Source organism: Zootoca vivipara, chromosome 4 (assembly GCF_963506605.1).
Source record: "Zootoca vivipara chromosome 4, rZooViv1.1, whole genome shotgun sequence".
NCBI lineage: Eukaryota > Metazoa > Chordata > Lepidosauria > Squamata > Lacertidae > Zootoca > Zootoca vivipara.
In genome coordinates this window covers 45723851-45746545 of record NC_083279.1, presented here as the reverse complement: position 1 = coordinate 45746545, position 22695 = coordinate 45723851, and the positions used below count along the sequence as shown (strand labels likewise).

General features: G+C 39.0%; 1 protein-coding gene across 5 annotated transcripts in view; it reads left to right on the top strand.

Moving 5' to 3' along the window:
* Positions 1-21998, top strand: part of CASK (calcium/calmodulin dependent serine protein kinase) — a 133919-nt gene extending 111921 nt beyond the window's left edge. For all 5 annotated transcript variants that reach the window (XM_035116666.2, XM_035116665.2, XM_035116664.2 and 2 more), the window contains 7 exons: positions 1395-1591; positions 4212-4327; positions 10074-10154; positions 10246-10326; positions 11930-12132; positions 13751-13834; positions 17233-21998. In XM_035116666.2, coding sequence (XP_034972557.1) covers positions 1395-1591; positions 4212-4327; positions 10074-10154; positions 10246-10326; positions 11930-12132; positions 13751-13834; positions 17233-17409 — 939 coding nt within the window. In that variant the 3' untranslated portion in view covers positions 17410-21998. The remainder of the gene's footprint in view (positions 1-1394; positions 1592-4211; positions 4328-10073; positions 10155-10245; positions 10327-11929; positions 12133-13750; positions 13835-17232) is intronic.
* The last annotated feature ends 697 nt before the right edge of the window (positions 21999-22695 follow it).

The window sequence follows — 22695 nt, the reverse complement described above, 5'->3', positions numbered from 1 at the left end:
CAGAGCGGTACCTATTTATCTACTTGCACTTTGACGTGCTTTCGAACTGCTAGGTTGGCAGGAGCTGGGACCGAGCAACGGGAGCTCACCCCATCACAGGGATTCGAACTGCCGACCTTCTGATTGGCAAGCATTAGGCTCAGTGGTTTAGACCACAGCACCACCCAAACTCCTAAAATGGATATCACCTGGATCCAGTGATTTGTCTGTTTCTAATTTGTCAATAAGACCCAGAATTTCATCTCTTGTCATCATGGTTTGGCACAGTTCCTCAAATTCCCTTTCTGAGACAGTTAGTTCAGCTACAGGGATCTGTTCTACATCTTCCGCAGTGAAATCAGATGGAAAGAATTCATTCAGCTTCTTCACAATTTCCTTTTCTTCCTGATAATGCATCTTTAACTTTCCTGTCTTCCAAAGGTCCAACTGCCTGTCTAGCAGGTGTCCTACTTCTGTATTTTTTCCTTAAATGGTTGCTCTTAATGTTTTTAGTGATAATGCTTCTCAAAAAATTTCTTTGCATCCTGTATTTTCTGCTTGCAATTCATTCCATAACATCACTTGAGCAACAAATTATTTCAAACTAACTCATCAATTTCAAAAACAGTAGCATCTTTATAAAAAATAATAATTTCCAAGACTTGGGAAAATACAACCAAGAATTCCAGATTTTAAATTAGTATATATTTAATACGATACATGTTGAATCTAAGGGCTAGATATTTTCCTCCTCTCAGTAAACCCCTGGCCATCTGACAGCAAAATTAGGCATTCCTTCTATGACTCTGTCCTTCTCATCTACAGCTATCATGACTTCCAAAGGCTGGAGGTGTATGAGGGAGAACTGAGAATTAAGACAGGACTTGAGATGATGTTGAAGAAGTTATTGGGGAGCCCAGACAAGGAATTGTTGAAACGGCTTTATAGAAATGAAAGATTTAGAGCAAAGGAAGCTGCCTATAGATATGCCCCTAGTAATATAGCTTGTGTTCAGCACATAGTAAAGATGCACTATGTACATTAATATTCTTCATCTTCTGAATTAAAGTTTTTCTTAGTTAAGGTAATGTCCATTAAGTTATACATATTTCTATTTCATATTTTGAGTAACTAGTAACAATCTCTTAATGCAAACAGACAAAGAGGTGAAGTAGAATTTCAAAGTTTCAATGGAATGTTAAAGTACTCCAGTTAAAGGCTTCATCAAAATCATCACCACAGTTCTTTCCAGCTTTTTCTGTTTTGTTTTCAGCCATCATTCTTATGTCTAATACTGGTATCTTCCTAAGCCTGGATGCAAACAGCATGTGATAGTTAGATTATAGAGTAACATTTCACCTATCAGTTCTAACCATATTAACATCACATTGTCTTCACAAACTCCTGTTTTATAGATATATGTAAGAGCACAATTTGAATATGACCCAGCAAAGGATGACCTCATTCCCTGCAAAGAAGCTGGTATCAGATTTAGAGTTGGTGATATTATCCAGATAATTAGCAAAGATGATCACAATTGGTGGCAGGGTAAACTGGAGAATTCAAAAAATGGAACTGCAGGCCTCATTCCTTCTCCTGAGCTTCAGGAATGGTATGTTTGGAATTTTATAAAATTAATATGTCTGTATTTTAAAATAAATTGGTGTGTCAAAATGTGCCTACTATTTGAAACATTTGTTCCCTTTTTCTGGCAAAAAAAGGTGTTGGATTTAGTCAATTAGATTGGTCATTCAGTCTAGCGCTCAAAACACACATACACTGTTATAGCAAGAACATGTGCATATACCCTGAGACTACTCATGGGAGAGGTAAGTAGTGATAGCACTGCAGTGATAAGATCAGTCCCTGTGGAACTTATTCAGGCAGTCTCTTTGTGACAAAGAAACAAACAATTGGTCTTACCTGAAGTGTAGTTTTGGGAGTGGAGCATCGTTTCCAACAGAATGGGTGTTCACCATGTCTCACAACAAGGTGAACACCCATTCCACTGGATATGAACTAAAATATGCCTTCCATAATCATCTCTATCAACAATTCAGTGAAGAGGCAGATGAGTGCTGCCACGACGTTTTCTCATTGATATTTTGAACAAATGCTGTGGACAGTCCATGAGAAATTTATGGTTAAACGTGTCAAAATCCTCTGAGAACCAAAACAACAACCAGAACAAAAGCCGCCAACAACAACAGAAAAGCAAAAAGCCTCTGAGAAATCTAGGAAATAATAGATGATGGTGTTGTATTTGCCCTTCCTTGGCTAGATTGACTGCCAGGTCTAATAAACCAAACTGAAATTGTTTGGGGAAAGATGTGTGATTCAGCAACCATCCCCCCCCACCTTTAAAATAATAGGGAGATTAGACACTAGATAATGGCTATATAAATTATCTGCTTATACACTAGCCTTCAGAGAGCTTTCATCACTGCTGTCTTCTGAGGCAGCAGCAGCTTTCTCTAATTAAAAAATGTACTGGTAATCCCATTCAGCAATCTGCTCTTCCTCTTAGTGTAAATGGTTGCTAACATTTTTCCATGCACCATGTTGGCATCGGACAAATGTGATAAGAGGATACTTTCAGTGCCTCTGTTTGGATACTTTCATATAGTTGCAGTGTCCAAATCAGATTGGAGGCAATGTTGTTTTTCTGCAAAATGCCTTGCAAAGCAAGTCCATAACAAACTGTAGTTAGTTCACATAAATGACCAACCGGAGAAGGCAAGAAACGCTGGCCTATGCAGAAGAGCTCCACCAGACGGCATGGCATTTGTTTCACTTCCATGGCATGACCTTCAAATGATATCTGTGTTGTGTTTAGTTTGATTGGGCCTGAATCTTACACTGCTTGCACTCAGTTGCCCTCCCTGCTGCTTTAAGGTCCTTGGCTATTCAGTTACCAAGGAGTAGCACCTTACAAAAGTGTGAGAAGAGAATGCCTAGCTGCCACAACGTCATAGCCACATTCAACTTTTGATTTCATATATCAACCATTCTGTCACCAGAGTGACCTTTAGTGCCAATGGATAAATCCTCCAAATAATTCTGTAAGCCAAAGGATCCATCAGCTTCTGGAAAAGTACTGCAGAGAGCATGAACTGAGACTACTCAGGCCTACATAAGGTTGTGGTCAATTCATGACAAAATGTACTGTATTACAATAATACCCTCATACCCTTGCTACCTAAATCTAGGACGCTACAGAACACTAAATCTGGAGTGTACCTGTGTGTGTGTTTCTAATTAATTAAACTTACACCCTAGTCTTCCTCTGAGGAGCTCAGAGCAACTTATATATGGTTCTTCGTCAGCACCCCACCAAGGCAGCTTCCAAGATCATACTTGCTTGACTTCAGTAGCAGAAATGCTTCATATAATCTTAGGCCATTATCTGGGTGTATAACACATCAGCAAATGATTTCATAGCAGCCATGAAGTTCCTGCTAAAGGCTTGATAATAGCAAGCCTGAAGACCAGGTCTGTAATTAGGAAGTCTCGAAGATAAAATCTCAGTCTCAGCCTTACCCTATATGTGAATATAGTCTGTCCTGGTTATCTACTAAAAGGAAGGCTACCACTGTAGAGATCAGAGATCTACTCTGTACCCAAATTGTGGCTGATGTTGCACTAAATGACCAGGTGGAACAAACTGGACCACTCTGGATTAAGCAGCAGTCCATCCAGCTTTTGGCAATGCGAATGAAATCAAGGCCTTCCTTCGTGTTTAGACTATGAAGGTCATGTAATTTAAGTTTGGTTTACAGATCACCCCGCTATTGGAGGATTGTATTCATGAGAGTTGTCCCAGGAGCTCCCTCCTGCCATCAATCACAACAGTCAGTAGCCATGGCAGGATGAGAGGCTTTGAGAACTGGAGCACCTTCTGCCATGCTATGCCCTGTGCTGTGACAGACAAAAAGAGCCACAGCTGTCAAAGTGCTGCTATGCCCCTGCCTTAGCTCCTGTCAGCAGCTGCAGCTATCTTTAAATAACTCATTCGACTCCATGGTGGCTGCTGGTGTGCTAAACAAGGAATTGGTGCTTTGAAAGGGTCATCAAAACTTCCAGTGTTAAAGCTGGAAAATGAATTTTAATCTGTCCTGCTTAAAAAAAAAAATGGGCGGGGGGAATTATGTTCAAGATAAATATTAACATTGCTTCCTTTAAAAAGTAATATTTAGTAACAAGCTGATAGTTTTTTCCTCTTCACCTACAAGGCGAGTGGCTTGTATTGCTATGGAGAAGACTAAACAAGAGCAGCAGGCAAGCTGTACTTGGTTTGGAAAGAAAAAGAAGCAATACAAAGACAAATACTTAGCAAAGCACAATGCAGGTGAGAAAAACATAATGCACATAAAGCCTTATTTAACATTGCTGCATTGTTCATTATCAAGTAAAATTTTAATTTCACCAATGTCTCTCAGTGGAAACATTTACCTTAAAAAATCCAGATATCGAAGCGTAAGAAAGCATAAGCACTAAACAGATACAGTACTGGTCAATAAACAATATATGGGAAAAGCAATGGTTAGCATAAGTTGAATATGGAAAATGTGCCAATGCATCTGGGGCAAGATCTGCATCTTGGAGACAGTGTTAGGAAATCTGAGATGTTGTACAAGAATGTTTTTGCAGCTGTACAGAATTTGCATATGCAGTATGCAGTTGAACTTCCAAGAAAATACGGTGCTCTTAAGAAAGACAACAGTTTTAACGAGTTTAACATTATGCATATCTCTTGAGAGTTAGTGTAGTTTATTACATTTGACACTTCTCACATCTGAGGAAGTCTCAAAGTGAATTATCAAAAAGAAAGAGACTGGGTACAACATGGATTTCATTACAATGGAACTGAAAATTATGCATATTTTAATCTACTGTATGTTTACATTTGGGTGGTTTATATTTTAAGTTTTTGTGTTAGGACATTTCGGTCTAATGTGACTGAGGACGCTGTATTTGTGATGACGATGTGCTGTGGTACTCTGACACTCAGACAATTAAGCCTTATAGGGCACTTCCAAATTCTGGAACTTGCTTAAATATACAATTTGTTGTATATTTTTCATTCCTTTGCTATAGTTGAAGGAAGGGATTTTTGTTTTTAAGGAGTTTGGGAAAGGGCTATAGAAGAAAGGGTGGGGAATTTGGGGGAACGTAGGTACAGTTGCTGTTGTTGGGGCAGGGGAGGAGAAGAGCAATGAAAATGGGGAGTTTCAATATCTTGAATGTGGCAGTTCCAAGTTCTCACCAAATTTGGAAATATTTCACCAGAACTGTGCACACCTTTTGATATCCCCCCCCCCGGACTCTACATTAGGGGGCTATTCTCTAAAATATATTATATGATTGCAACAATGAAAATTCCTGTAAATCCTTCCCCCTTGCTTTTCATGCTAACATAAACACCTCCCACTTTGTCCTTCGGTGTCCGATGCACAGTTGGAAATAGTATCTAAGCATTAGATACAATGTATTGTGAGTGGGCATCCATTGGTGTTACAGAACGGATTTTTTTATTATAGTCGAGCTGCACGTAGCTACACTGACAAATAGAAAAGGACAGTGCAAACATTCATAAGGTTTGCTTGTATATTAAAGGCAAAAATTCCTTTCATTTTTATTAGCATAATTATTTCTATTCTATGTGATTTGCTCCAAGCTCCTAAAATTAGGACTATGCCTGTTCGTTTGTTCGTTTTAAAAATATTAAGTTTTTTACAAAAAAAGGTGAAGATTAATATAAATAGTCAAAGTGTGAAAATATAGTCTGCATACATATTCCAGTGTGTGGTAATAAGCTCCTGTGTATAACATCAAATCTTCATATGAGACGACAAGCAGTTCCCCCATGGCCTGCAAAATCGTCTCACCTGAATGATAGATTGAAATTACTGTGAATGTTTTTCTGAAGTGGATTTTCCCACACACCACTCTGTACTATTCTGCTGTGTTAGTTACCAATATAAAGCAAAATGGACCATTACCTAGATGAATCTGCCTCATGAAAAAACTGTTACAATACAATCAGAGGCAGTGAATTCAGTGAGACTTCCTTCTAAATGTTCTTAGGATTAGTGCAGTTTAATTTGGACCATCTAATGCAGAAATCACCATATTCCAAAGCATGCTATAATGCTCATTAAAATGTAGAATTTGTCATAGTATGGGCAGGCAATTTGGAAATTGCTTCATATTGCCGGTGGGGTGCATTTCCTTGCATAGAGTCTTATGAAAAACTCAAATGTGTTCAAGGTAACAAGAATAAAATTCAAACAGTAAATGTTTCCAATTGGAAAGGCACAATCTATCCAAGGTAAATGGTGTTAAGTCCCATTGATTTCAGCAGAGAGATTTAAGCATGTGCTTAACTCGCCCACTGAAATCAATGGGATTTAACAGTACTTCATTTGAACTACATCATGGCCCCAGTTCTCCTAATATTCTAGGTTTGGTGGGGATTGGTCCATTCATAATTTATGTAATCTAGGAGAAGTCTAGTATTTGTTATGATGATGGTGAATCACAATAAATTGTAGGTGTATTTTAAATTGTACATGTATTTTAAATCTGAGGCAATAACGAGTAAATGCATTGGCAAAAATGGAATCACATAACTTGGATACCTGATTTGTGTGTCATTATCTTCTTGCCTGTTTCTTGTGCTTTGGGTGAATGAGTGGTCCTGTCCCTACTACAGTCTCTTATCAAAGAGAATTTAAAACTGCTGGTTGGCGGCAGAAACTTTCTGGGTGTCAGTTGGAAGACACCAATCCCCCAAAATAAATCCAGAGTTCTTTGTGCTTCACTGCTACCATAGAGATTATCAGGACCCCTCAATCTGTGTGTTTTTAATATATTTGGGTTTTTTTAAAAAAATGCTATGGAATCTGTAGTGTACAGACCAGTTGCTAAAACTACCTCTGCAACCCTTCCTCCCTTAATTCTTTCACGCCCCATTGTTCCACCTTTTCCTTTCAAGTACTCAACCTTTGCACATGCGCAACATCTCATTCTCAATACTGATGGGGAGGCATGCTGCTGCCTTGTCAGTAATGTGTTTTTTAATTTTTTTAAAAAAATACAACTTATAAATGGTGTCCTCCAAACAAACCAGATGGCTAGACGCATACTTCACAAGGAAAGGAAACCTCTTTAAAATCAGAACTGCATCAGTTCCGAAAATCAAACTGGTTATTTTTCTCCTCCCTTTGAGTTGTATCCAATGGTGCACTTCCACAATTGGAAGGAATCATTCCTTTTGCAGAAGCATCTTTGATATAGTGGAGACCTCCACTGGCAGAAGAGGAGAGGGAATTATCCTTATAACTCTGTGAAGCGGATTTAGGCATTCAGGGGGAAAAGGACATTCTGTCCTGCAAAAAAAGGGGGGAAAGAGTCCTCAAGATCAAACTCTTCCCTGAATGGAAGGACACCATGGAATTCAACCCTGTATTTATAGTGGATAGGCAGTATTTCCTACCTTCTGTCATATTTCTGCTATTTCTGAATTCCTTTTCATCCTAGTTATTTTAGAAATTCTAGCCATGGGGCTCATTCTTGCCCATTAATATCTACAGCTAATTTGAAGTACAGGTTATTCCATCTACATTTTATTTTAAAATTATAAAGTAAGAGTGGAATCTAGTGCTCTGTGAGTGGACTTCCAATTGCGCACAGAAGCATTGGATACAACCCTGAATTTATAAAGGCCAAGTGCCGTGGGTTTCTTTTCTCTCTAAACACCAGACCATAGGCATATTCAATTATTCTTCTGGTCATGCCAATGACAGCAACTTACAGGACAGAGCCAAGTTTTTATAAAACATGCTTATCATTTAACGTGATTTATTTGCCTTGTGTTTAGACTAATGCATGGTGAAGTTTATTTTGTGCATATACTTTTATTTTACTAATATATTATGAGCCATATTTCAATGACCCCTGTACATTTTTCATGCTGTCTTAATCCCAATGGCCTCTGTGCATGTAAGTAACCTGTCAAGTGACAATGCCTCTTTATTTGCTTCTTACAGTTTCCTTTCAATAACTCCTTTTCTTTATTAGCTAGAAGTGTAGAACTGTTTAAAAGTTCAGTCTGTAAATGTGTCCATGTACTCCTGAATTTGTCTTTAAAAATCATTTCTTCATTTCTGTTGGAAACCCTGAAATTATTAGTGGTCATGATTATTTACCAGAATGTTTTATTCTGTTTGTTTTGTAGTTAAGGAACTGTGTTCTGTTTTCACTAAGGGTGGTTCTACTCTTAGCAAATATAGCAAGGGCCTGAAAAGTACTACCGGGTGGCCATTTTTGTTCTTATTAGCATGATAAATTATTTTGGGGAGCTGGAGTGAAGTTTTTCAGAAGGGAAAAAAATTAGGGCTAGTTACCGACTTAGGTGGGATATTGTAGAACAAGCTCTTTGATTTTAATAACCTGAGGATATAACTGAGACACTTTCTTGGTACATGGCAATATAAGTTCTTGAGACACGTTTAGGGATAGCTCTGAAGAAATGTTAAAGATGTAAATATTAATATCCTATCAAAAAAAATACCTAAAAATTACCTGGAAATGTTTTTGAAACTAAAATGTTTCGCTTGCTGAAGTAGATCTGGGCTTTTAATTATTCAAGTGTTTATGCCCCACCTTTTGATCTCAAGGGACACCTCCTCCACCGTAGCAGCTATATGGTGTGTGGGGTTTATTTTAAAAACAAACAAACTGAAAGCTTCCTAACATTCTTGACATAATATTGCTGTACCTGGAGATAAGCATCAAATAGATTTGGTCCAAACGTAGCCTTCCACAAATGAAAGGGGACCTTTAGCTGGCCAAAATGGGCTGAGTTCCAGTGGAGACTTCCCTTGGAAGAAGGGGAGGAGCTAATTGTCACTCATTTGCCCACTCCCTCTGCAACCCTCCTAGCCCGAGGCTCCCCTGGTCCTCCAGAGCAGCTTGTTGGGAGGAAGGCAGAGGAGGCTGCCTGGAGAATGGGAAAACTGACAAATGACAAAAATAACTTCCTCTAGCAGGAGAGTACTATGGACAGAGTTACACCTGCAGTTAGTCTGGATGCAGCCACTGACCGTCCTGTCCTGAAAAGTCTTTCCAGCTTTTCAGGGACATATGACTGAAAAAATGTTTGGATGTCCTGGTTCTGAATCTAAATTTAAAACTGTACTCTAATAAATTGATTAAAGTTAAGCCATGCTTACTGTTAGACCTCCCTTTTTTTCCCTTCCAAAATCATAGTAGTATAGACAATGTTTAATAGAATGGCTTCTTCACTATTAACATCATCATAATTTAAATATTCAAATATACCTTTATAATTGGCCGAAATCCTTCAACTGACAATTGTTTTCTACAGAAATTATTAAAACACCAGAAACCTGTCATTATTGGCCACAAGTAAGGACAGGGTTGATAATATGATTTGCTGTATCACAGCAATCGACAGTGGTTTGAGGTAGCATTGCAGTAAACATAAGGAAAATTGAGAACCTTTACTAGAGTCATATTTTATTAAATGCTTGAATTATGGTGGTGGTCCTATAGTGTGCCGTGAAGCCATCCTCTGTCATCAGATCTTTACTCACCATCTGAAATTTAGAGAGCATGTTAATATAAAATTAGCACTTCTGTGTGAAGAGAACTCTACTTACAATTAATCTGATAAATGTATATGGAAGAGTAAGTAAAACAATAAAACCAAACAATTTAATGCATTTCCATAGTTTTGATAAAATCTAAATCTTTATTGTCTGTGTAAGTAGATGTTCTCATATTTGTATTCATCTGTCTACAAACTTTATTACTCACTTTCAGGAATCCCAGAATTTTCCAGAAGCACTAATTTTTTGTAACGTGCATAGTGCATGATCTCAAATTCTTAAGCATGCAATTTGAAATATGATCTTAATATTGAAGCAAAATTAGTTTGTTTAATAAATTGAAAGAAGGAAATAGTTGGTTAAAATACTGGCTTAGCTTATAAATTTGGCATTTGTGGAAAATTAGGTAGATTCACTATGCTTTTTCACCTTATTTCTGGCTTTTGTTTTCTGTTTCAGTGTTTGATCAATTAGATCTTGTCACGTACGAAGAAGTAGTAAAATTGCCAGCATTCAAAAGGAAAACACTAGTCTTACTAGGTAATTTTGAGTATAATTTTTGTTCTATAATTGAAATTTAAACAACATAATTTTGAATCTCTGTGATAATATTACATTTCCTTTCCTGTAGGAGCACATGGTGTTGGGAGACGACATATAAAAAATACACTAATCACAAAACATCCAGACAGATTTGCATACCCTATTCCACGTAAGTAACTGTTTTACGAGGCAGATAGCTGCATATTAACTACTTATTATGATGTACCTAATTTATTACTTCCCAACAATTGTACAATTTTCCTGACCCAAAAACCCTTGGCTGTGTGTTTTTTGAACACATTTCAATACAGACATTTCAACTTTTCCTTTCTCTGCACCCTAACCCCAATCTCAGAGTAGCAACCTGAGCCATGTACACCAATGATCTAAACTAGTGGAAAGCAGCTTCTGCTGTCTATCCCAATATTTTCTACTCTGCCAGCTGCTCTCCAGGATCTCAGGAAGAAATATTTCACATCATCTACTACCGGAGATTGTCGACAACTATCTTCTGTGTGCAAAATTATTTTATTTATTCATTGCCCTTCTGCCCAAGCACCCAGGGTGGTTTACAGTTTAAAAGGTCTACAACAAATGATACAAGATGTAAAGTTGGCTTGGGGGGCAGGGAGACTGCTTGACCTAATGTTCTCTGTGCCTCATCCTCTTCTTCCTCCTCAAAAGGGTTTTGTGTCTGGGCCCTGGGCAGTCCACCTAGAGCAAGCCCTCTTTTTCCTCTTCATAGGACAGGTGGTGTCTGTTGGCTCTGTAAGTGAGGGGGGACACCCCAGCTAGAGTGGGCCCTGACAACAAGCAATGGGCATTGCAGAATTATAATGGGGGTTATAGCATTATGTAGTTTCAATGGAAACTTCTTTCATATACTGTACCCCTTCCAGCTGATTGTGGAAGAGGAATATCTCAACAGCACCAGAGAACCCTAGTGCAGAAGCAAAATACTTATCCTCATAAATTCACACCGTTTTGTGATCTGTTGTGGCAAATTTAGTCAATTTTTCCGATTACCTTCCACCTCCAGCCCTAGCACCACTCCCTGGCTGTCCGCTTCTCACAGTACAAATGTGGAACTTTCACCCAGCCACATTTACAATAGATATACCTATGGATAACTACAACATTAACTCACCTATACATTTTCTGAGGTTGAGATATTATGAACTGGGGATAGTAAAAATATGGGGCTGCTATGCTTGTAATAAAATCATTTTAAAAAATTATTCTAAAGAATTGCTTTCAGAAAGGTTTTCTTCAGTGTTCTGCAATTTTAAAAAACATCATTTTTGTTTTCCATAGCTTGAGAAGCCAATGTAAAAATACTGAAATAATTAGTGGTAGTTTTTGCAAATACAAATATATGAAGGTGAAAAATAATGTTGTTGTTTAGTCATTTAGTCTTGTCCGACTCTTCATGACCCCATGGACCAGAGCACTCCTGTCTTCCACTGCCTTCCGCAGTTTGGTCAAACTCATGTTAGTAGCTTCGCGGAAATAATAGTCCACCATATTTACTTATGAATGTCTTTGGCATCAGAATATATGGACGGTCTATAATCCTGTGGAGCAGATTTTGAGGGCATGCAAGGAGCTGCTGCAAAGGGGTTGAGGGGAAGTTAAAGTCCCCTTACATGAGCAGACGACTGCTCCACTTGCTCATGGACAGCATTGGCAGCCATTCTGTATTATAGATTGGGTGTGAAACATGACGAGTGAACAAACAGCTAGTTACAGTGTTCTGACTCTTGTAATTACAGATACAACCAGACCACCAAAGAAAGATGAAGAGAATGGAAAGAATTATTACTTCGTATCACATGACCAAATGATGCAGGACATTTCAAACAACGAATATTTGGAATATGGTAGCCATGAAGATGCAATGTACGGGACAAAACTGGAAACAATACGGAAGATCCACGAACAGGGATTAATTGCAATACTTGACGTAGAACCTCAGGTAGATATAGAAGTGACTACCATAACTCATTGCATTACAAATATCTAACATGATTTTATTTTTTTGCTAAATTAACACATTTGATATGTTAATGAGCTTTTCTTCATATATGAACTTGATTTTTAAATTGTTGGTACAGTGGTACCTCGGGTTACGAACACGATCCATTCCCGGTCGCAGTTCGTAACCCAAAAAGGTCGCAAACTGAGTGCCATCTTTATAGATTGTGTGCAAAATTATTTTATTTATTCATTGCCCTTCTGCCCAAGCACCCAGGGTGGTTTACAGTTTAAAAGGTCTACAACAAATGATACAAGATGTAAAGTTGGCTTGGGGGGCAGGGAGACTGCTTGACCTAATGTACAAAGCGCGATTTTCACAATTTTCACGCTTTGCGCATGCGCAGGACGAAAACACTTCCGGGTTTGCGGAGTTCAGAACCCAAAGTGTTCGCAACCCGAGCGGTTCGTAACCCGAGGTACGACTGTATATATGAAAAGTATATGACATTTCCCCACATAAAATGAAATAGAGCTATGTATCCTTTTTATGAACATTTTTGTCTCTTGCAAAAAGAAATATGAAATAAAAAGTCCATCTGCAGTGTGTTTTACATCCCAGGTCGGCCACAAAAGTGTGTGAAAATATTTTCCAAGGGTGCCCCCAATTATTTAATCAGACCAGTTTAGAATGTGGGTTGACACATAGCCAAACCTTATTGTCTGTGAAATCATTGCTTTTGCAATATGATCCCTGATCATCTGGGATCATTCAGGGAAGAGAACCTGAGGGATATAAAATGCCACTGAATCAGCAGTAGAGGGATAAACAGGCTCTGAACAGCAGTGGGAAAAGGTGCAGCTAAGGGGCTTTGTGGTGGAACATTTCCTCTCTAAATATTAAAATTTGGCAGGGCTCTTGAAAAGACTTCATACATAGCCCAAAGTGTTTCTTGCTATTTTTCAAGCACCAGTAAGAAGAGTTGCAGAGGGAAACAGTACTGTATTTTAAACTGTGGGTTGTATTATGAACAATAGGAATTGTGCACATGGGTTCTCTCATTTGTATAAATTGCAATACAGTAATATCAGCTTGAGTACTGGTTTGCAAAGTCTTCAACATCAAATATGTACAACTGTTGCGACCTGGTAGTCAGCAGGAGTTACACATACCTGCTATTCCTGGTTACCTAGTAGCAAATGAAAGCCCCTTCACCTAGTTCTCTGCGCATCACAGAGAAATCAAAGGTGGTAAAGATCTCTTCCCCTCTTGCTTTCGCTCTCCTAAGTTCTCTGGCCTGCTTCCAAGTGTCACCAATGCCTGATACGAACAGAAAGTCAGAGGACAGGTGGGAGTCAGCGGGAACCACAAATAGTGTCTGCCTGCTAAGCCCAGATAAAATTGGGGGCCCTTGTATTATATTTAATTTATTTTTTACATTCAGTAGTACCATTGACAGAAATGAGTTCTAACAATGCATAGACATTTCGGGCATTGCAAGGTTGGAAACACTTATCAACTTACAATTTGGCTTCTAAAAGGATCTAGAATCATGTTTTGTCTTCACATGTATTACAATGTATGCCATGCTCCTCCTCCTAAAATATTCTTTCCTTAGGCCCTGAAGGTCCTGAGGACTGCAGAGTTTGCTCCTTTTGTTGTTTTTATCGCTGCACCTACAATTACCCCAGGCATTAACGAGGTAAGTCTTTTGCAATGTAATCCCATTAAGAATAGGTACAAGCAGAAACTTCATCCCTATTTGACAGAATTTAATAAGATAGATAATAGTGATGTATGAAATCTTGAACCATTAGATGATGAAGAAATATTATATTCATTATTGTTTGTACTGTACTGTAACGGAAGTTTAAGACTATGCCCATTCATTCATTTTCCTTTCAAATCATCGTTTGCATAAATATCCCTTTTTCTTTACCTGCTTTATCATACCTTGTTTTAAAACCTACCTTTAAAGCACATATTTCTAAGGACATGTCTGTACCACTCATTTCTGCACAATCTTCCACTGAAAATGCATGAGAGGATGGTGGAAGTCTGCCTCTCTGTTTTGTGCCACTGATTGTCCCTAATTGGAAGTTCACATCATGTTTCTTTGCACACAGATAGAGAGAATGACCTTTTTAAAGATATAGATTGAGTTTGGACAATGTCTTGTGATGTTAAGACATTATCAGAGCTTCTTTTCCTTTTAATCTTTAAAACAACTTTTAGCATACTTACATTTATTGGGAAAGTAGAAATTTGTTTTTTTTTTACTTTGTCCAAGCCCAGCTGCTTAAAACTTCCATATAGATCTATTTATTCATTTCATTTTGTATCAAGTGTCAATAGTTGGTGTCTAGGTGTAATTGAATATATTTTAATAATTGCGTTTTATAAAAAGCAAAATGCTGAACTCGTGATTCCAAGATGGAGCAAGCACCTGTTCACTGACAAAAGGAGACGGAAATTGAAATGAAAATAAGTGTAAGATGTGGTGATGTCACAGACATATCCTCCTACATGACTGCCCTTGTTTTATTTATTTTTCTTGAATTATCATTTTTTTCTTTTCTTCTCATTTTCTTGCACTTGTACTAATTTTATCTAGCTGCCAAAATGGTGCAGAAAGTTGCCTGTAAGTACCAGCTTAGGAAACAATAATATATAATCCGTATTATTTTAAGTTGCACAGTAGAAAGGTACCAGACATAGACAGGAACAAGAATTGCATTTCGGTAATGATGTCACAGTCCAGTGAATGCACAGGTTACAATCCATGCAGGAGTCTCAGTAACAATGTATGAAGGAAATATTTCATTTTCCCAAATATAAAATTATAGTACCTCTATTCAGTGCTTCTTTTCTAGAAAAAAAAGGGGTGACAGTTCTTACCATGATTCTCTTCCTCCCTTTTTTCTCTCTCTCTCTCTCTCACACACACACTCTCCTGTCCCCCCCCCATTAATTAAAGGCCCACTGTGTGCCCCTCTCACTTCTCCAACCTCTCCCTCAACCTTGTCCCTTCTGCTCTTCTTCACACCTACCCAATGTCCCGCCCTCCCCTTCTCCTTCCTTCCCCTCCTCCCAGCCACCAGCTGCACCATCCGCATTCGCCTCTACGGCTTGCCCCAGCCACAGAATGGAGGACGGTGGAGCCTTGTCCCGTTCTCTCTCTCCCTCCTGCCCCGCAGACATGCAAAAGAGCAAGCAGAGACAAAAGGGAAGTGGCACTCACTCGCTCGGCCGCTTGCAGCACTGCAAGGCAGCGGCATAGGAGCATGTCCAGGGGGAGAGTGTGCATTGCAGGGCAGTCGAGGGGGAATGGTGCAACCTGTTGACTGAGAGCAGCAACTACAGCCCCAAACAAGGGCCTCCTTTTCCTCACTGCCGCTGCCTCAGCCTCCTGCTTTTCGCAATCCCCTTTTAGCCATTCTTGCTTGCTTGCTTGCTCTCCCCACCCTCCATATACCTTATCGCAAGATTTGGGGAGAGTGGGGTCAGTACTGCATACTGTTGAGTACTGCCAGAAAAAAAGCACTGTTGATAGGAAAATGTTATATCCCTGAAGCCAAAATGCAGCTTCCATGGTAGATACTTAGACTAATGAGGAACAACTGCGCCTTCTTTGCCTTACACTAGGCATCCCCAACCTTCGGCCCTCCAGCTGTTTGGGACTACAATTCCCACCATCCCTGACCACTGGTCCTGTTAGCTAAGGATCATGGGAGTTGTAGGCCAAAACATATGGAGGGCTGCAGGTTGGGGGTGCCTGCCTTACACCATGATCATTTTAAGGCCCATTGTATCACCAGGGTGTGGCTATAACATGCCAGGCTTTTGAATCCATTGGCTCTGAATCTTAGTACTTTTCTGCTTCACCTCCCTTTCCTGATACGTGCCTGTTTAGGAGGAGTGTGGTACAACTGGAAATAACAAGTGCTCAGAGTAAAGCTTCTCAGAATGTGTGTCAATCTGTGAATGTTTCCCATGGTGGCAGTTTCATATAGGCCAAAGTAATGAAGATGGGGCAATATATCTGTGGATTAGTTGACACCACAGGTCTCATGTTGCTAATGCACAATACCCAAACTAGAAGCTCTTTGTGTGCATAGGCTGCTCCTATTGGGGGTGGGGCTGGGTTGTCCCTGTGAAGGCAACAGCAGCATTTATAGGTTTAGAGCACATGTGGGATACATACGGCTCTCCGGTGGTTGGTCATGCTGCCTGGGGTTGATGGGAGTTGAAAATCCAACATCTGAAAGACCACAGGTTCCCCACACTTATAAAGGGTTTGCAAAAGTGTGCACATCAGAAAAACTAAATATGATCCTGTAATGTTTTCCCAACTCCCCTGTTCTCTAATACACTTTAGTAGTTCATATGTACCAGAGAGCATACAATGTATTCCTTTTAGTCAACACCATCTACCAATTTTTTTGTGAGTAAAGGAACTTCCAGTATGTGTGTATTAAGCACATGTTTCACAAGGGCCGTCCCATTCATTTAAATAAGGGGGTGACTAACATGGGCCCTCCAGACATTTCAGGACTACATCTCCCATCATCCCTGACCCTTGGGCCATGCTAGCTGTGACTGTTGGGAGTTGGAATCCAGTAACATCTGCAAGGCCACAGGTTAGCCCCACCCCTGCCCCGATTTAGAAAGAGACAACAGGATCATGCGTCCAGATCTGCTTCTTTCACTGAAATGAATTAGATTGCTCACATGCCTTAAATCAATGCTTGACAGAAGACAAGCAGGTTGTATGTGGTGTGTTGTCCTTAATGACATAGCCCTCCATACCCCTTGGTCCTTGTTTATGCTGATCCTTTTTTCTCATTTTCATTCCTTGTCCATTTAAGTCTCCCTGAAAGTAGTTAAGTGTATGGTTGTGTTGTGAGAAACCTAAGAATATGGCAAACTGTATAACAAATTAAGTGGAATTTGGCAGTTATTAAGGTACTGAATTACTGACAAATTCTTAGGTAAGAATTTCATTTGGTAGTCTCTTCTGTATAAGTTACACATGCAAGATATAATGGCAAGAAAATAATACATGTGTTTCACCTCCCCCTTTCCCCAATCACTGTGCAGGATGAATCTCTTCAGCGTTTGCAAAAGGAATCTGAAATCTTACAGAGAACATATGCACACTACTTTGATCTTACAATTATCAACAATGAAATTGATGAAACAATCAGGCATCTGGAGGAAGCCATTGAGCTTGTTTGTACAGCCTCACAATGGGTTCCCGTCTCCTGGGTGTATTAATCTTATCACCGGAAAAATTTTATCATTACTGGGAACCACCTCATACATGGAAGAACCTCTTTGTTATTGACCTTGTGTCAACAGGTCTTGGCCCCTAGAGACTACCTAGATGTAGTGTGACCTAAATTTATAATTATCGTCATGTCCTTATAGATAGGAGGAGAAAATGCTAATTTAAAGAGACAGTATCTTTTTTAATCAGTTCTCCTAAACTTTATTAAAATGTATCTTTAAATATATGTATTATTCAATCCTTTGGAATGTTATATTTTTGGAAATCATAGCTTTTAATTTCAAAGGCCCCTAAAACTGCACAAAATAGATGCTGCTTTCTATAATCTATTTTAATAATAATATGATCTGTTACTTAACTTGGGGTTGGAACACTACATTCTTTTTAGAGTCTGATTTTGTGAATTGGAATACCTTGCTTTCCTTTATTTATTTGAAATTATTAGCCCAATCATAACAAGATCAATTCTTAAATTCTAATGGCCTTCCTTTGCTTTTTTATTTTTAGAATAGTATTTTGAAGTACTTTCATGTAATATCCGAATAATGTGATACTGTCTCTTTGAAGAACTCTGTAAAACTTATAGAGATTTGAAGTTGGGTCTTGACTCTTAATGCATGTGGACAGTCGCAAGCGTTCATGCTGTTGGTGTATCTGTGTTGAAAAAAAACTGTAATCTACAGCAAAGTACATTCCGTTCATGGGGGGAAGTACCCAAGGGAATAAAATTAAGTACTATGACTAAGTTGTAAAACCTATGCACATCCCTTGCATTTTGGGCAACTTTATAAACAAAAATCCTAATTTTTATTAATAATCATGTAGTGAAATGTGTTTGTAATTTTGTCTCAATTTAATTTGTTGTAAAGGTGGGAGGGGGAAAAAATTGCTGGTTTCACCATTTCAGATCTGTGTTGTCTGAGAGTATTAACGTTTTAATTACGTTTAAGCAAAGAAATGCTGATTTTTAATATGTATGTAATTGTTTTGAAAATGCACACATTTTACGAGAAAATATACTGTGCAATGAAGAAACCAGTTTAGGCATTGCGATGAACTAACAATTCCAAAAGACTCATCTGCCGCAGCCCTGTAAATTCCTTTCAACGGTAAATGACTCTACATTCTGACCAATTTTTTATTTTAAATATACTTCCTTTTATGTGTTCAACAATTAAATGCCTTGGGTCATTCATTTCATCACAGGATTCTTCAGGTGCTTCGAAAACCAGTCAACTCCTTTGTAGATGTTTAGGGTGGGGAAGGATTCTCGCCATCTTTGTGTTGATTGGCATACATGGTTTGACTGCAAGACTTGAAGACTTGTGGCTCACTTAGCAAATAAGGGTTGCTTCATACAGTCACATTTTTAGCATGTGCGCATATTATACATGCTAAAAACAATATACTGAAAAAAAATATGCGTAATAAAACAAACATGTGGCGCACAGGTACAAATCTCCGGGAGCTTCCAATTGGCCACGTCCTCCTGCAGTGCATACTGAATGGGGAAGCGTTTGTCCTTGACAATGTGTGAAGCACTCCTAAATTTTATATGCAGAGCCTTAATAAGCAAATATTTTCCATGTATTCATCTCAGGGTTGTTGCTATTTTCTGATTTATCTGACCTTCCTTCAGCAAAGGGTAACATCTGTTCCCTGTCCTAGAAGAGGGAGACTGAGCATTTCCCATCCCAGTTTGATGTCTTTGTGAACTTAAATCACCATTGATCGCCAGTATTGATGTACCTTGGACTGATTGTTTTACATTTTTATTATTTAATATGGATTTTTTGCTTTTGTTATTAAATTCCAGTATGTTTTTGAAAAGTGTTATCCTCAACGTTAAAATGCAAAAAAAAAAAAAATTATTTACTCATAGATAGCTTCACCTCCTTGAGAACCATTCAGAATTCAATGTATGTTAACAATATAAAAGACTAAACATTCTTAAAGGGCCTGAGAAGAGTTAATCCACTTTGAGAAGACTGCATGTGAGAGCAAAGAGAGCCATTTCCTTTGGCATATAAGTCTTTGCACTTGGGTATTTATGTACAGAGGGTGATACCCAACATTTGTCCTCCTCAGAGTATACCCATTGGAATCAATGAGTTGAATCCAGCTCTGCACACAGAGTTCCACTTGTGCAACAGGACTTCTCCTACCTCACCTTTCCTCACGTGTCCCAAAGAACTACTCTGCAAATCTTTTATAGCAGATTTTGAGAAGAAGTCCATTGAACAACCCAATAAACTTAAATACATTATCTCAGTGGACAACCATAATTTAGCTGGATAGCACCCAGAAAGTTTATCAATTGCCTTTGTCTCATTGCATAGCCCATGACACCTTCAGAAATTCGGGTTGCAAGCTAGTTTTGAATTTCTGAACCTGGCACAATGTATGTTTAATGAGAAAAAGAGATCCCTTTTTCTATCCCCTCCCCCGGGCTTTGATTATTCAACTACAGTGGTACCTCGGGTTACAAATGCTTCGGGTTACAAACACTTCAGGTTATAGACTCTGCTAACCCAGAAGTAGTACCTCGGGTTAAGAACTTTACCTCAGGATAAGAACAGAAATCGTGCGGTGGCAGCGGAAGGCCCCTTTAGCTAAAGTGGTACCTCAGGTTAAGAACGGACCTCCGGAACTAATTAAGTTCTTAACCAGAAGTACCACTGTATAAACATAACCATTTAATTTGCATTTGTTATTAGACTACATAGTTTTCCTGACTTTATGACATCATGCCTTGCATCACAGGGCTGACAAAAAACTGAAGCAATATACAGCTGTTTCTTTACCATCAACGTTATTCTTAAGGAATTGAGTGTACTATTATAATCCAGTGCTGTGGAAATGGAATCACTGAGCTGATTCAATAAGCTTTTAATCTCCCAGCATTCTAACATCTGCATTAGTGACTTATTCTCTCTGGGTTTTTTCTGTTCTTATGTGTTAAACTTTTTATTCTTTAGCTAAATATTCAGCAGCAAATTATGGGGATTTAGTAGCCAGTGCCACTATCAAAAACATTTGTGCTAGTAGCATATTTATTAGCAGTATCTGTGTACAGTTGTGATGCAAGTTCATCTTCTATGACAACAGCAGAACTCTAGTTTATTTTAATGCAGCTAAGTAGCATCCATGGTTTGTAGTTGAGATTCCTGCATTGCAGGGGGTTGGATTGGATGGCCTTCAGGGTCCCTCCCGACTCTGCAATTATATGATTCTGTGATCACCAGGATTGCACCCTTGGTGGGTGGCTCCTGCACTGCCGACACCCATTAACAATGCCGCCACCTGCCACACCATCCAAAATGGTAAAGTATGGAATGGTTCGGTCCCCCATCTTGATTCAAAATAGCAGCCAACCTTTTCCAAACAAAGACCAAAATCTGCACCTCCATCTTAAGAACCGTCATGTCAAATTGGAATAGCAGAATCATCAGAGACATCCCCACTGACCCAGTTTGTTGCACCAAATTGAGCAACCATCTCTTGTGACATCTCCAGATAGGCAGAGTTTAGAATGGTTCAGTCTGCTATTTGGATTCAAAACATTGTCCAATGGTATCCAAGCAGACCAAAACCTGCCCTTCAAATTGGGCAACAGTATTTTCAAAGGTGTCAAAATTGGTACAGTTTGGAACCATCACACCAAACTGGGTGACGTAACACCATACTGAGCAACAGCGCCTTCAGAGGCATCGAAACACAGAACTCTGCATCCAAAAGAGAGTTACTACCGGTAGGAAGAAGGATTGGCTGCTATACCACTGTGAGCATTGTAGCTCTGTGGGGGTAATAAGGATCTTCTAATAACTCATCACCTTAACAAACTACAGTTCCCAGGATTCTTCACGTGGAAGTCATGACTGCTTAAAGAGGTATGATGCCACTTTAAATATATTGTGCAGGTGGTGTCTCAAGAGTGAAAACCAGGAGTGTGTTTTTCTGTGAACTTGAGCAGGTGCTTGGAAGCATCCTGCTCCTCAATTTGAAGAATATGCTGTTCTTCCCACCCCAGCCACTAATTTGCACCTGGCTCCATTTGGTAAATTTCAGAGTTCTAGGTTTTTTGCTTGTTTGTTTCTAAAGGTAGAAAATGCAAGCCTGAAATCTGCCCACCCTGGTTTACTGGACGTGCCTATGCTGCCATGTTTTTGAGAAACAAAAGACACCACAGGACAACCCTCATGGTACTGAACAGTAGCCTCCCATGACTACTCTGGAGGTCAGAATGGAACCACTAAAGCATGGTGCCCCCATACTACCCCTTCTTAAAAATAATATTAGGGAACAATGAAGGAGCCTCTCTGTTTGCATCTATCCAAAAGGCATTATAAATAGAGACTTTGTTTTCTGTTGGAATACGAAACCTTACCGTTGTTAATATTTAAATGAAATTGAAATGGGCCTCTTGAGGAAAAAAGAGAGCATCTGTCCAGAGAATTAGCACTTCTATGAAGAAATTAGCATGGTGAGTTACTGCTTTGTTTTGTAATATTCTGATATCATCTACTAGCTTTCATTTTAATTGGTATTCTGAAATGGGGGTAAATCAACACATAGATGTTACTTTGGGGGAATCCGGGGAGTGGGGGGGGGAAATATGCCAGATACTAAAGTTAATTAGGCCAGTTATCTTTGAATGTCATGTTTATTCAGCAATGTCAACCCCTCCTTCTCATCCTATGGAAATGCCTTCATGTTGTTGTTGTTTTCACTGAGAAATATGCCAGAATGCTTTATGTGAATAGTGCTCTGTTTATGAAAGGATTAGCAGAATATGAAATGGAAAGATCATTGTTTTCAAGGAGTGCATGTAGCCACGGCATACCATGGGGATCTATAATTAAATCTTCCAGGGTTTTGTTGTTGCTGCTGTTGTTTTTAAATTGAATAGCAGTCACAAGGAGGATGTTTGGATCAGGACTTTGGTATCAGGGTAGGAGATAACCTTCTCCCCCAGTGCCTTCTGATTTAAATACTGTAGTTTCTCCAGCAGCTATTTGCCCTGCATTGTAGATCCGCCAAGTGTCATGGAGCTATTTTTTACTGTGATGCAATTAGCATCTGCAGTGGCAAATTTCAGTAGGAGAACAGTATACAGTGAAAAAGTTAACCCCCCCTAGTGCTGCAGTGGTGGTCCAAATTGGCCCTTTCCTCCTTAGCTGCTGTTCAGATTTATAAATAGTGGGAGAGAAGTGGTAGGAAAGGCTTAAATGATTAGGAAAGGTGTTGGAAATGAAATTGCTAGCATCATAATG